The sequence below is a fragment of the Tiliqua scincoides genome, chromosome 4, assembly GCF_035046505.1.
Source record: "Tiliqua scincoides isolate rTilSci1 chromosome 4, rTilSci1.hap2, whole genome shotgun sequence".
NCBI lineage: Eukaryota > Metazoa > Chordata > Lepidosauria > Squamata > Scincidae > Tiliqua > Tiliqua scincoides.
This window is the reverse complement of record NC_089824.1, coordinates 25,105,099-25,119,398: the sequence shown is the minus strand read 5'-3', so window position 1 is coordinate 25,119,398 and position 14,300 is coordinate 25,105,099. Positions and strand designations below refer to the sequence as shown.

General features: G+C 41.1%; 1 protein-coding gene across 2 annotated transcripts in view; it reads right to left on the bottom strand.

The window, feature by feature from the left end:
* Positions 1-884: 884 nt before the first annotated feature.
* Positions 885-14,300, bottom strand: part of YWHAZ (tyrosine 3-monooxygenase/tryptophan 5-monooxygenase activation protein zeta) — a 30,935-nt gene continuing 17,519 nt past the window's right edge. For both annotated transcript variants that reach the window (XM_066622919.1, XM_066622920.1), the window contains exons 3-6: positions 12,601-12,724; positions 2,455-2,618; positions 2,272-2,367; positions 885-1,937 (exon numbers count right to left, since the gene is read on the bottom strand). In XM_066622919.1, coding sequence (XP_066479016.1) covers positions 1,878-1,937; positions 2,272-2,367; positions 2,455-2,618; positions 12,601-12,724 — 444 coding nt within the window. In that variant the 3' untranslated portion in view covers positions 885-1,877. The remainder of the gene's footprint in view (positions 1,938-2,271; positions 2,368-2,454; positions 2,619-12,600; positions 12,725-14,300) is intronic.

Here is a 14,300-nt window from a genome sequence, read left to right as displayed (position 1 = left end):
ATTGCACATGCAAATAAGCACCACAAGTTTGCTCAGAATACCATGCCATCTTCAGATAAGTCTACTCCCCCCAAAAGGTTGCCAACATCATCAGCACAGAGAGTCCAACTCTCCTTAGTCCATTTGCTTGTAAATGGGGCTTCCAGCCCCAACCAGGTCAATCACCACAGCCTTAATGATTATATTTACATATCCACCTATAAAGGACCATTCATGACAAAAGGGCCCCCCCCCCAATGTGGAGAACAAAAACTGTTGTTTCATTTGGATGTCTTTGAGTATCTACTGAAATTTATACTACATGTCAGGTGAATTTATACTTCTGTGAAATTTCCAAAAGTCTCCCCAAAATTTTGTATGTGTGCTCTTTGTTCATACAAGTGCAGCATTCTTAAACAATGATCGGAACAATGCAAACTTAAATAATGGAAATACGAATAGAGCAGTTGAAATGGTAGTAGATGCTGGATACAGAAAGTTAGCTTCAGATATTAGACCTTAAGGCAGTGATTTTCAACCTTTTTCATCTCACAGCACACTGACAAAGTATTAAAATTATCAAGGCACACCATCAGTTTTTTGACAACTGACAAGGCACACCATTTTGTTGGTGGGGGGCTCACATCCCCCAATGGCCCCATCAGTTTTTTGACAACTGACAAGGCACACCATTTTGTTGGTGGGGGGCTCACATCCCCCAATGGCCCTACTAATAAATGACCTTCCTCCGAACTCCCATGGCATACCAGCAGAACATTTGCGACACACCAGTGTGCCAGTTCAAAATGGCTGCCTTAAAGAATTACACAAAAGGAAACACTGTCTGAACAGCAAGATATCCTGAAGAGGAACTCAGATGTACATGAAAACTACAGAGAAGGTAGTTGAAAAGTCCATTCATAAAACTTTTATTCCACTTACATCAACTTAATACACATGTTCTTAACAGTTATGCTTAGATTGTTCATGAAAATTTTTTCAGGAGACATTAAACAAAGCTAGCCATCATCTCAAGTTATTTCCCTGTTAACTATTTTTACAGCACATGCATGTTAGGCGAAGTATCAAAAAAAAATCACAAAAGCAAAACCCTAAAAAAGTTAAATACATGGGTTTTTGTTTTACTGCTGTGCTTGATATACAGTGTAATTATGGATATCAAGCATTTCATTTTTACTGCATCTTTACTTGTACATTTGTTCTTAGGTTGCCTAAACCATTTAAATACAAATAAATTGTGTAGCAAAAATAATGAAAGCAACAGCAGGTAACTTTACAAGTAATGGAATGTGAACCGTTTCTGCCCTTTCCTAGAGAAAGTTCATTGGGTTAGCAAACCACCTTAAGGAACACTTTTCTGCTGCAATCAGAGATGTATACTTGGACTGTAGATTCCACAGATTTACATGACTGACATGCAACATCCATGGGACATTATTCTCTTCTGCTGTGTGTTCCACTTTTGAAGTACCCACATTCACTATACCTGTGTGGTTGCAACCAATCATCCCTTTTTTTACCACTGTGACAGACCAATATGCAAGCAGTTTTCTCTTTGCTCAACATAGGAAGCTGTTTAACATTGGCTTTTGTGGGAAACCACGAAGTACCAAGAGTACTATGCCAAACATGTAAAACTTTTATAAAAATTCCACATCTCTATATTGGCCTCCTTGGATGAACAAAAATTCCCCAAATGTTAACTGGCTCTATTCCCCTAATATTAAACATAAAACCACATGGGAAATATAGAAATCCAAATAGAAGTAACATAAACCTGTCATAAATCGTAAACAAAACTATTTGTGGGACAGCATGGATGACAAATGGTCTACTGTGTAAATTTTAGAATGAGGCAGACAAAATTGGAAGGCTGGTTAATTCTCCCCTCCTTCTCCTGCTTCAGCTTCATCTCCTTGGGTATCCGATGTCCACAACTGTTTAAGAAAAATGCATCCTTGTGTTACTGATTAAACTTTTAGTTTTAGGAACATGTGTGAATAAGCAAGCACTCATCACCATTACCTCCAAGACAGCTAATTTCTCATTTCAAAGAGGATTTGTTAAAAGGACTACACAACTGAGGGAAGCAAACACACCATGTATTTTATTCCATAGATAGATTTTATAAAATCTTTTTATTTAATCCCTGGCTGCCCATGAGCCTAAAGAGTAGTCAATACCAAATACTTAGAATACAAACTTTGACAACTACCTTCCTCTTTGCTTGTATAAAGTGCTTTGCTTAGTACAAACTGTCTAAGTACTTACTGTCAAATTGTCTCTCAGTAACTGCATTATTAGCGTGCTGTCTTTGTATGACTCTTCGCTTAACGTATCAAGTTCAGCAATGGCTTCGTCAAAAGCCTATGATTAAAAAAAAGAAGAGTACATTTGTACATGTAAAACTTAATATAAGTTATATTTAGTGTAATAATCAGATTATTAACTCACAGTCTTTGCAAGGGAACAGGCTTTCTCTGGAGAATTCAGGATCTCATAATAGAACACGGAAAAGTTAAGAGCCAGACCTAATCTGATTGGATGTGTTGGCTGCATCTCTTTTTTGCTGATTTCAAAAGCTTCCTGATATGCCTGTTGTGATTGCTCCACTATCCCTTTAAAAAAAAACAAAGAGAACAATGCCCAAGTTAGCAGTTGCATTTGGGAATTTGTTAACACACAATGACTACTGCTTAGTTTCTAGAAATAAACCTCTATAGTTTCAGAAAGTGTTTTAGAAGCTATGGTATTTACCATGTTGAGAAATAATGCATTTATTGCATTTCAGATGCATATTTTCATGTACAGTGGTGCCTCGCAAGACGAAATTAATTCGTTCCGCAAGTTGTTTCGTATTGCGAAAATTTCGTCTTGCGAAGCGCGGTTTCCCATAGGAATGCATTGAAATTTAATTAATGCGTTCCTATGGGCAAAAAAAATCAGAACAAAGTCAAATTTGGTTTACAAAGTGTTTATTAAGTGCTCTTTAAAGGCATACATACTGTACAGAGGATTTCAAAAATTTCAAGCACAAAACTTCAACTTTTTAATTTTAAAAATTTGTCTTGCGAAGCACGGCCATAGAAAAATTTGTCTTGCGAAGCACCAGAAAAATCGCAAAAACGCTTTCGTCTTGCGAGTTTTTCGGTGTGCGAGGCATTCGTCTTGCAAGGCACCACTGTATATGCAAACTATTCAGGCAGAAAGGCACCAACCTGAAAACACTGACAGTGAACTTAAACTCATGTCATATAAGCCAATTATAGGGGATTTTAGAAATCTGATCAGCTTTACTATTATCATAAACCAAGGAATTTCTAGCACATCCCTGGTTTCCCTAGCCAGATTTTCGGGCTCAAACCTAGGAATAAGAGAAAGGAAACATCCTAACTTCAAAGTTTGGCAGTTAGACACACTCTCATACACTCATTAGAAAGACATAGGCCCGGAGGATTAGCTATCTACTTCTTGAAAACCATTTGGGTAGCAATATTAAGGCATAGTTCAAGTGTGCCAGAAATCCTGCTCTCACAAATTCTGAGAAACAGTAAGTAGGTTGCCCTTGCAATTGGTCCTTGCCCTTAAACATCTGCTTCTAAAAAGGCACAGAAGAAAAAAAATATACATAAGAACATATGAAGAACCCCGCTGGATCAGGCCAAAGGCCCATCTAGCCCAGCTTCCTGTATCTCACAGTGGCCCACCAAATGCCCCAGGGAGCACACAAGACAACAGACAGGAGTCCCAGTGCCCTCCCCTGCATCTGGCAATCAGAGGCAGCCTGCCTCTAAAACCAAGAGCTTGCACATATCTACTATGACTTGTAACCCATAACCAGAAATTTGTCCAATCCCCTCTTAAAGGCATCCAGGCAAGATGCCATCACTACTTCCTGTGGCAAAGAGTTCCACAAACTAATTACATGCTGGGTTAAGAAATGCACATGTAAGAGCCGGAGTACTTGTGTCTTCTTGTTTAAGAAACTGCTGTAAATCAAAATGCAAAAAGAAAAATGAAACGGAGGGGAAAAAACCACAAAAGGGTGGTTTTCTGACCACTATCAATACTGTTGAAGAGGACGATGTCAACTCCCCGACTTCCCTCTCAAAGGAGCAGCTCCACCTCCAAGAGGGTTTGAATAACCATGAGGGTAAGAGGAAATCAGACAAGCCCCTTCTCAATTCTAATCAGATTAGAATTTACTGGACAAGGTACAACAGAAAGAGGTAGGGCTTCCTGATTTCACCATCAGGCTAATTCACTTTCTTTTGCTATAGCCTTGAAGCCAGGTAGAGACTCTGCCTTGGAAACAGTCCAAAATAACACACTTACTGGCACACAGTCTTCCCCAGGTCTATGGCAAGGCTGGCTACAGTTTTGAGACTACCCTCTGGTCCACCCCAAGCTAGCAAGGGTTCAAGTGAACAGCTCTTGCCAACATCCCTGGCCATGCCTTTTCCTCTCTGACAGGTCTCTTAGGCCAGACTGACTTAGGCCAGTCTCTTAGATCCAATCTGATCTTCTAGCCTCCTTGTTCTTTCTGCCTTCCTCCTCTCAGTTGAATGTCCCACACTACACTTGGATAACTGCAATGCTGCAAACAAGTGAAACACTATACTGTAATTCACTAAAAGGAAGATAGCATCCAAGCCACATACTGGCAACTGTTCAACCATGACTGGTGTAAGATCCCAGTTTTGGCCACTGTTGTAACGACATCCAAGCACCTACAAGTTTAGTAAAGGATTTCGGGATACATATTTTGTGGAAACAGGCATGGCTAGCACAACTAGGGGGAAAGAAAAGAAGAGCTGGTAACAATCCAATAGTTCAAAAAATAGTACAATGGGAAAAAAATGAAAAGAAAAAAAGGGGGGGCTTGTTGAGCAAGATACAAAGGACACCCAAAAATACTTGGAACAAAAAAATGAAGCCATGAGTATTTACCTGAAAGAAAATGCACTCCAATATCAACAGAAATTAGCAGCTACTAGCAAGGTTTAGTTTGGGAACAGCGGTTTAAAAGCTCTTCTCTAGGTATGGGTAGTTGTGACAGATAAACTAGATTTCATGAGCTGAACTGGAATAAAATTGCATAGTAGTAACAGCACGCATTTGGATTACTCTTCAGCTCACATAGTTCCCCTTATCTTTTAAAAAGATTTAAGGTACAAAGAGTATAAAACAAGTTAACCACAGGACAATTTGACTGTAACAAAAATAAACTTAATTTCAAGATTAAGCAAGAGACATTTCAAGTAGCATTCAGGGAAACGCAACCTATACAAAGTACTACAGAGGAAAACTCAAATAGCATTCCTAAAATGAATTAGAAATTAAACAATAGAAGATCCATCACAGAATGAAAAATTAACAATGTTTAGGAGGTTCTCAGCCTGTTAGGATTAGAAAAAGATATCTGAACAGATGCAACAGCTATCTTTGAAGGGATAACGAGAGAAAATAATAAAGGTGGTTGGGACCAATGAAAACCAAAACATAACAATTTGCTAGAACCTAGTTTTGTTGATTCTTATCCATGAATTACGCCAATTGACAAGGTAATTCCTTATGCTATAGTTCAGCTTTATGCTAACATAATTATGCTGCGTTGTAACCTTGTCAGTGCAGCAGTTCGACCTGTAAAAGCATAAAGTGAAAAAAATGGAAAGAATCAGATACATCTAGTTAGAATCCTTATCCAGACTAAGCTGAGCCTCTCTTGTCAGTCCAAGGTTATGACAGTAAAAGTGAATATTATCCTGTAAGGGTTAGCAGATAACCCAGGACAACTGTTCCCTACTCATAAGAGAGTAAACTTCTATCTTAACAGCATATCATGGCACAATACCAGTAATATGTAGTCCAAGTAAGGGAACGCAAGGCACATGCCATGAAGCCACATCACTTTGCTCTCCTGTTTAGAGCTTGAGGTACATGACAGGAGATTTTGCAAGAAAGTGTGCTCCAAGCTCTAGACATAGGAGCACAAAGTTCCCTACTCCCTTATGGGGAGAAAGACAGAATAAGACCAAATAAAAGTATGGTAAATAAAATACTGTTAGCCAGCCAAGGAGAACAACAAATTTAGGAAGGTCATGTAAACCTAGTTACACAGAATCCTTATAGGTGCTCTTCCTCAAGGTCTGTTACACTGCAGCAACTACAGCTGTAGTAACAAAGCACCTATTCAGATAGGCAAAGGAAAAAGCAGCCATTTAGAGGGTTGAAGGCCATACCTAAAGCAGGAACCCCTCCCCGTTTAAAAAAATGGAATAAGTAGTGAGTTATTCAGAGTACAGCACTCAAATCTTTGTAATGACTTAATTCTTTCTTTTTCAAAAGTAGTTTCAATGTGTGGCAGGACACTTAAAGATGCTGTTTGCACAGTGGGAGCTGGGGTCTAGAGATTGTGTAAACTGAGGAGCATTCAGTTTGGTGGGGGTCCATTTGAGACACAGCCCCAACACAAGTTTATCACAGAGAGGTGATAAATCTGCAGAAGAACCTGGAGATATCAAATGAATCAAGCAGATTCTGAAGATGTTGCTTGCAATACTGTCTGATGGATGGAGAAGTATTGTCCTAACACATGAATCCTTCCACATAACCAGATCTCTCCAGACACTCACACAACACATGCACAGAAGGCAAGACTCCTTCACACCACACAGATCAGTAGAAAATCCAATTGCTCCTATGCAGAGTTGCTCCTTTTTGAGCTTAGCAGTTTCTAAAAGCTGCTCAATAGTTAATGCAACACATACAGCCATACCTAGAGCAGAAATGCAGTGATGAAGAAGCTGCATCCATGTTTCTACTACCTGTCACACATTTTTCAGCAATGAATCAATAATGCTAGAATAAGGTCCATTTCAACATTCTTCTATTCTGCTTTCAAAACTCCACTAGTGATGATGTTCAGTTAGAGGTTCAGCAGCATCAGCAGTGTCTGCACTGAGGGTTAGCAGACTGAACCCTCTCCCAACCCCACTTGTCACTCACCTTAGCAGTCTTCAAGATGAGACAAAGGGAGGAAAAAATCCAGGGTGTTCACCAACACTATAAGGCAGTGGTTCTCAAACTTGGAGGGAGCTTGACTTCCTCAGTAAGTCTTTGCGGGGGAGGGGCAAGGACAGGGAAGCAACCCCCAGGATCATATCCCTAAGGGGGGTGAATGAGCATGCTTTCACTTACTAGTAATCAGTGAGAGCTGCTGCGGGCTGCAGAGGGTATGGGGAGCCCAGCGCAGACCTTTGCAGGGCTAACTGAGGCTTGGAATCTTGAAATGAGGCAATAGCTTCAGTTTGAAGATCCGAAACCTCAGGAGCCCTGTGGAGGGCTGCGCTGGGCTCCCTGCACCTCCTGCAGCCCTCACTGACTACAAGTAAGTGAAAGCACCCCCCCCTTATCCCCCTTAGGGATGCAATCCTGGGGACTGCTTCCCTATCCTTCCTCTTCCTTAAAGGGACGGGGGAAGCATTACACAAACTGGTGGGTCATTACAGTGACTGGTGGGTCACTGCTCTAAGGTTTAGAGTCTGCATCATATTCAGTCTTGTCACTAGAGTCCCAGGCAAGGAAGAGTAGACAGGATCCAACAACCAGCTGTCCTCCTGAAACTTGCATTACTGTTCTGATAAGCCATGAGCTGGGTTGCATGGCACGGAGAAGGAATGGGGAAACAATACACTAGGTCCAAGTGTACACTGCCATTCACGCAGGCACAGTCTGTCTGATCTGGTGCTCACACACAGGCATGATAACACTGAGCCAGCTGTTTTGACTTCTGGACAAACCTCTGCAGTGGAACCAAGATGTAACTTACAAACTTAGTATAACCAGTAGAGGACTGGTGGGGAAAGGGAAGAAAGAGATTCCAAATGGAATTAAGTGGGCTGGGCAAAATAAAAGGGCTCTTGGAGCCCAGCTAAGGGAGACAACTACATGGAGTGAAGTCATTCATCTTTGCAGCTCTTCACTTGGATATACAGCATACACGGTATATTCAACGTTTTCAGTCTTCCTTCCTGACCATACATTGCTGTTTAAATACTGAGTCACTCCTCGTTGAGCCTGTGCTGTCCCACAGAGATACCATCTGATATACAGCCTGTTTAGTACCTCAGATGATACTGAACAATTTAAATGACAAGTATGGCAATAAAAACACCATGTACTAATTAACCATACATGGAAGGCACCAATATGGGGTAGTCAGCCAAGGCAAAGATGCAACTGCTGCTACAGTCTTTTATGAGAGAGCCTGTCATTGTCAGGTTGCCTCCCTCCTATGTTTTTGACATTGTTGCTGAACAGCACAGGATCATAACACAGGTATAAGCTTTAGTGTAGCTGTGGACATCATAGATGGATCACAGGACTGTTCTGCCTGCCCGGACATCAGGCAAGTGTCAACTATGTCAAAGCAAATGAGCCACCTTGAATGCCTTTAAGTGTGGGAGAAAGGATATAAATTGTTCAAATAAATAACCTCCCTGGTTTGATTCAAATGACACAAGAGTTATAGATTTACCAGATGCATAAATGGAAAACTATTAGCGGACCTACTATGTAAGTACCCACTGTTCTAAGCACAATTCAAGATAGACAAACCCGTTACCTTCTTCTGAAGCAAGCTTATCAAAAGGGAGGTTTCCCCTCACTCTCACATGGAATCCTTTTAAACAAAGCCAGTAACCTAGGAAGTTATTAGAAATTAACATAATCTGGGTATACAATAAGCTGAAGATCTATTACCATCCTTTACAGATGGTCACTTAGGGCCCAATCCTATATTTCTCAGCACTGGCAGAACACACGTACCACCAGCTCTGGGTATTGCAAGCATGCACATTTGCAGTATCCTGGGAGGAGGGAGTGCTGATGCTGAATCTTAGCACTGGGAGGATGCCTGCGCTGGTTAAGTAGCACCACCAGGTGGCAGTGTAGCTTTTCGGGGCATAGGGAGGAGTTCTGGGGCAGAGAGGAGGGTGGGATGAGGGGGACAGAGGTTCTACAAAAACTGCTCATAAGGCGAAAAATGTTTCCCCCATATGATCCCAAATTATAATTTCTAATTACTTCCTGAGCACAGAAGTCCTCCCCAAATATATATATTTCTACCCTATCTTTCCGTACTTAATGTTGATGCCCAAGGTGGCTTATATAAAAACAAGAACATGCCAATTACTGTGAAGTAATTATAGAAGTTAATTATAGAAGTACAATATGACAGCAGCTGCAAGCAAAAAGCTAAAAAGACTAAAAGCAACAGTACAAAATTTCACAAAAGCAGCAACAATAATTGTTAAAGCTATAGATATAACATACAGGTGCAAACAAACCAAATAAAAGCAGAACTAAACCAGCAGTAAAAAACCAAAGGTGGTAACAAAAGCAGGCATTAAAAATTCATCCAAATAGAGGAAAGAACAATGCAATTCTTGTTCTTATACATTTTGTCTCCATGCCATGGATTAAGAAGCGGCGGATGGCCAATAGGCAGAAGTAGATGGTCAAGAATCTAAAGGAGTAGTAGATTTCTTGGGACAAAGCAATGTGGACTTTTTTGTGGTTTTTTTATTGTACAGAATTCTTGGTAGTAGCCAAGGATGTCACGTAATGCATGCTTGAAACGAAAGCTTGAGTCATGTCTAGATGATTCTGTTATCTAGTACAGCTATTCTGAATATTTCATCTCATAACACACTAACAAAGCACTATAACTACCAAGGCACACCATCAGTTTTTTTGACAACTGCCAAGGCACACTATGCTGCTGGTGGGAGGTTCACACCCCCCAATTGCCCTACTAATAAATGACCCTCTTCCAAACTTCCACAGTACACCTCTAGACCATTTGTGCCACACCAGTAGGCCACTGCACAATGGTTGAAAACTGCTGATCAAGCACATCTGATTTGCCATTTTAATGTTGCTCTTTCACAAGTTCTTAATTGCTACATTTTTTCAGTTATCAAACCTTGTGAATATACTGCATCACTTGCTGTGCGTAAAGGACTTTGAAAGTAGCTATGACACATTGATCTATGGGTTGTAGGGTGGAGGTGGTATTAGGAGGCAAAAAAACTTCTCTTCAGTTTAATGCTACATCTTCCAATAGTCCTAGGATGTCTAGGGGCATTATGTATCCAAAACCAAAATTGCTTTAATTGCCTTGGCAAAATGTCCAGAGCCACCATCCTCAAATCTTGAAAACAAAGATATTTTCTTTTCTTGGATAATCTTAAAATGTAAGCATGAGTGATTATGAGTGTGGCTATCCAAAGTGGCTATCCAAAGTAGAGCTCTCCTCTACCTGCTCTAACATTGATTCAAATGAATGTGCTACATACTCAAAACATAAACCTCAAAGGATTGCACAACCCGCTTTAGTATTGCATAAAGAGCATTCTGACAATTGACAAAGACAAATTCATTTAAGAGATATCATCTGAATGGTTACCCTGATCCAGACATTTATGATATCCAATTTCTGTGCAGCACTTGATGGGCTTCTCGCTTTCTGCACTCCACTACCACTAGGAACAGGAATACATTTCCTGTTCATGGTGCTCACTGTATTCACATATGGTGCTACAGGTGTAGATGGACTGTGCATACTGAACGCTCACGCTGGCACTTGAGAAGATAAAGAAATGCAAGGAGAGTGGCTTGATCGTGTTAGGGAAGATCTATGCACCTTGGGTTGGCAGCAATTCAGGCAAGGCTTTCAGTCAGCCTGCCACCACTGTACAAGTGCAATCCTCTCCCCTCACCAGCTGTGGCATGCTCACCCCCACATGCACAGATGAGCAGATATACCACTCCAAGGAGGGAAAGGGATAGAAGGTGGTGATCCTGGCTGAACAAGTGAGGCAGTGAGCATGTGTTGTGAGATAGCAGCAACTAAGGCAAGGCACTAGAACAGGACCAAGTGCCTGCATCTCATGATCAAAAACTGCCCCTTTCCAGTCTCATATCTTCTCCAGTGCAAGTTTCTGGCAGCACAGCATAAACAGAAATCTCATGTAAATAGAAAATATGTTCATATACTGAATTACAACTTGATAAAACAAAATACCATAAAGCAATTGCTTGTGTAAAAGCAAGAGGGATCTGAAGGCCTTAGGGATGGACCTCAACAAGTGGGAAACCCTGGCCTCTGAGCGGCCCGCTTGAAGGCCTTTCCTGTGCAGCATGGCCTTTCCCAGTTTGAAGAGACACTTTGCCAACAGTCTGAGGCTAAGAGGCAAAGAAGGAAGGCCCATAGCCAGGGAGACAGACCAGGGACAGACTGCACTTGCTCCCGGTGTGGAAGGGATTGTCACTCCCGGATTGGCCTTTTCAGCCACACTAGACGCTGTGCCAGAACCACCTTTCAGAGCACGATACCATAGTCTTTCAAGACTGAAGGTTGCCAATACAAAATCTTCTCCAGTGCAAGTTTCTGGCAGCACAGCATAAACAGAAATCTCATGTAAATAGAAAATATGTTCATATACTGAATTACAACTTGATAAAACAAAATACCATAAAGCAATTGCTTGTGTAAAAGGGGATAACTGAGTAATTGAAATTGCACAATTTTATATACAGAGTTACAAATGATGCAGTTTAGACTTGATATGAAAAATTTGCATATATTTTAATTCCCCCATCTTTTGTTATTTTTGTGGCCTCATGCTTTTCAGAAATTGTATATCTCAACACTAAAATGTGTACAAGGGGCCCCTGTATCTGTGAATCAGGTTTGCCCCCCCAGCACGTGCACCCCTGGAGGGCTTCCCTGGCCTCCCAATGCTTTAAAAGGCATTAAAAACATCACTTCTGGTTTCTCTGTGAAACCAGAAGTCGCTTTTTTAAGCCTCAGAGCTCAGTCTGAGCTTGGCAGAGTTCGGGGATGGACAGCCTCTGCTGAGCGCAGAGGCCCCACTGGAGGCAAGGGGATGCACGCGCGGGGGGGGGGGGGGGTGACGGACCCAATCTGTACACAAGTGCATCTGCAGATACAGGATAAGCGGATATGGGGCCCCCCTGTAATGATATTCTCAGCATGCTCTGCTGTATCATAACACTTAAAAGATCAGGCATAACTTGCAACTAAATGCTGTTCTGTTTCTAAACTGAATTTTAGATGCTACTTGTTCAAAGCTTATTTATCAGTTTGAGATTAGCAGCTTCCATAGTTTTAAGAATAGCTGTCTTGATTGAAGGAACACTAGAGACATTGTACAAGCACTAGGAGCCTCAATCCACCACTTTACAAAGCTTTTAATTGCTTACAATTTAAATCCTTTATCCAGATGTCTTCAGTAAACCATCAAAGCAGTCAGACTACAGTAAAAATGACCGATGTAACACATTCCAAGAGCCAGATGCCTAAACACTATAGCTTAAATACCTAAACAGCAAATGTTTATTCATGTGTCAATATGAAAAATCTTATCCTTCGAACGAAGCTCTTATAGCAGTTGAATATATTGACTGCTTTAAAACTTAAAATGTGTCCTTAATTGAACTGAAGCTTAGGGCATAACACTTCAGAAATCATCCCACTCAACATGAGTTCACTGAAAAAATCAAACACTGTACCTTTCTTGTCATCACCAGCAGCAACCTCGGCCAAATAGCGGTAGTAATCTCCTTTCATTTTCAAATAGAAAACTTTGCTTTCCGCTTGCGAAGCATTAGGAATCAAGAACTTTTCCAACAGAGACTAAAAATGAAAAAGGGCATAATCAGTATAAACACTAACAATACCAGAGCATTTCATACGCGTTAGCATATGGGCATCATAGCTTGTTCTCCTCAAGGAACTCCACCACCCCCAATCAGTGGTAGTAGTCAAGTTACCAGGGTACTATGTCTTTGCTTCTACATTGTTGTTGTAAATACACATGCACCTACAATAATATCTAGCTAACTTTGTTAGACTGTCCATGCACACCAAAGATAAGACAAAGTCAATGTCTATGATCATCCAGATGCAATTCTTAGTATCCACAAATATGCAGGCTAGAGCAGCAATTCTCAAACTTTGGCACTGGGACCCACTTTTTAGAGTGACAATCTGTCAGGACCCACCGGAAGTGATGTCATTAACCTGGAAGTGATGTCATGCCAGAAGTGATATCAAGGAGAAGAATTTTCTAACACCTCCCAAATGACAAAATCAAATCCACTGTAGAAAAATTTATGCCTAAAAATAGAGCCCGAGATCCTGGGTTGACTTATACCCGGGTCAATGCAGTGAAGGAGGCAGGATTCTCTGGGGGCTTCTGGGAAGCTTATGGAAGCTCTGCAGCTGTCTGGTGAAGTGTGTGTGTGTGTGTGTGTGTGTGTGTGTGTGTGTGTGGAAATGGGCTAGGAAGCAGGTGGAGAAAAAGGAGAATTTTTACCAGTAATTACGGTATTCAGAGGCAGCTGTTTTAGCCTCTTCTCCAGACAGGAAGAGAAGGCGCTTCTGGGAATTGTAGTCTGTATGGCCTACTACTATGGAAGTGCAGCACATACTCCCACAAAGCCTCCCAACAATTCCCAGAAGCCCCTTTGTCTCCCTTCCAGTTTGGAGAAGGGAAATGCCTCCTTTTCTTCTTTTGCTGCTGCTCAGACATTCCTGGCAAGTCATTTGCAAAGAATTCCCCCCCCCCCCCCCAAGTTTAGGAGTCTGGTTTTTACAACCCCAGAATGTGATCCTTATTTCCATCTGAAACAAGGTCCCATAGTACAATGCACCATTACTTAAGAATAAGTAATGGAAAGCAGTGGGTCTGCTTCTGTGTAAAGAGGATTGCAACTGTGCGCAGCTCAGTCCTTGTCGCTTGGCTCCCTGCTGTGAACTGAACTGTACATTCCCAATTACATGTTTTATGTTGCATGTTATATGTAGAACCCCTGGTTTAACACACCAGGCACCTTAAAGATTTGCTTAATGGTTCTACTGGTATGTTGTTTACAGGCACTTACTCTGACAGTGTTTACACAAATGTTGTGAAGACCAGAATTTTAAAAGTAAATGAAAAAAATGCATCTTATGATCTTTTATTGTATTTTTAATAAATTAGAAACTGTACAGTTTTTAGGTAACAATTACTGGAAGGTTATTTTTCAGGATCTGGCTTCAGGAAAAATCAGACAAAATTATAGTCAGACCCCCCTAAGTTTAACCCCCGACTTATCTGAGGGTCATAGAAAATTCCATGATTTGGGGCTCAAAACCTGCCCTCGACTTATCTGTTAGATCGACTTATGGGCGGGTATCTACAGTAATTAAGAGTTTGCAATAAGTTTAA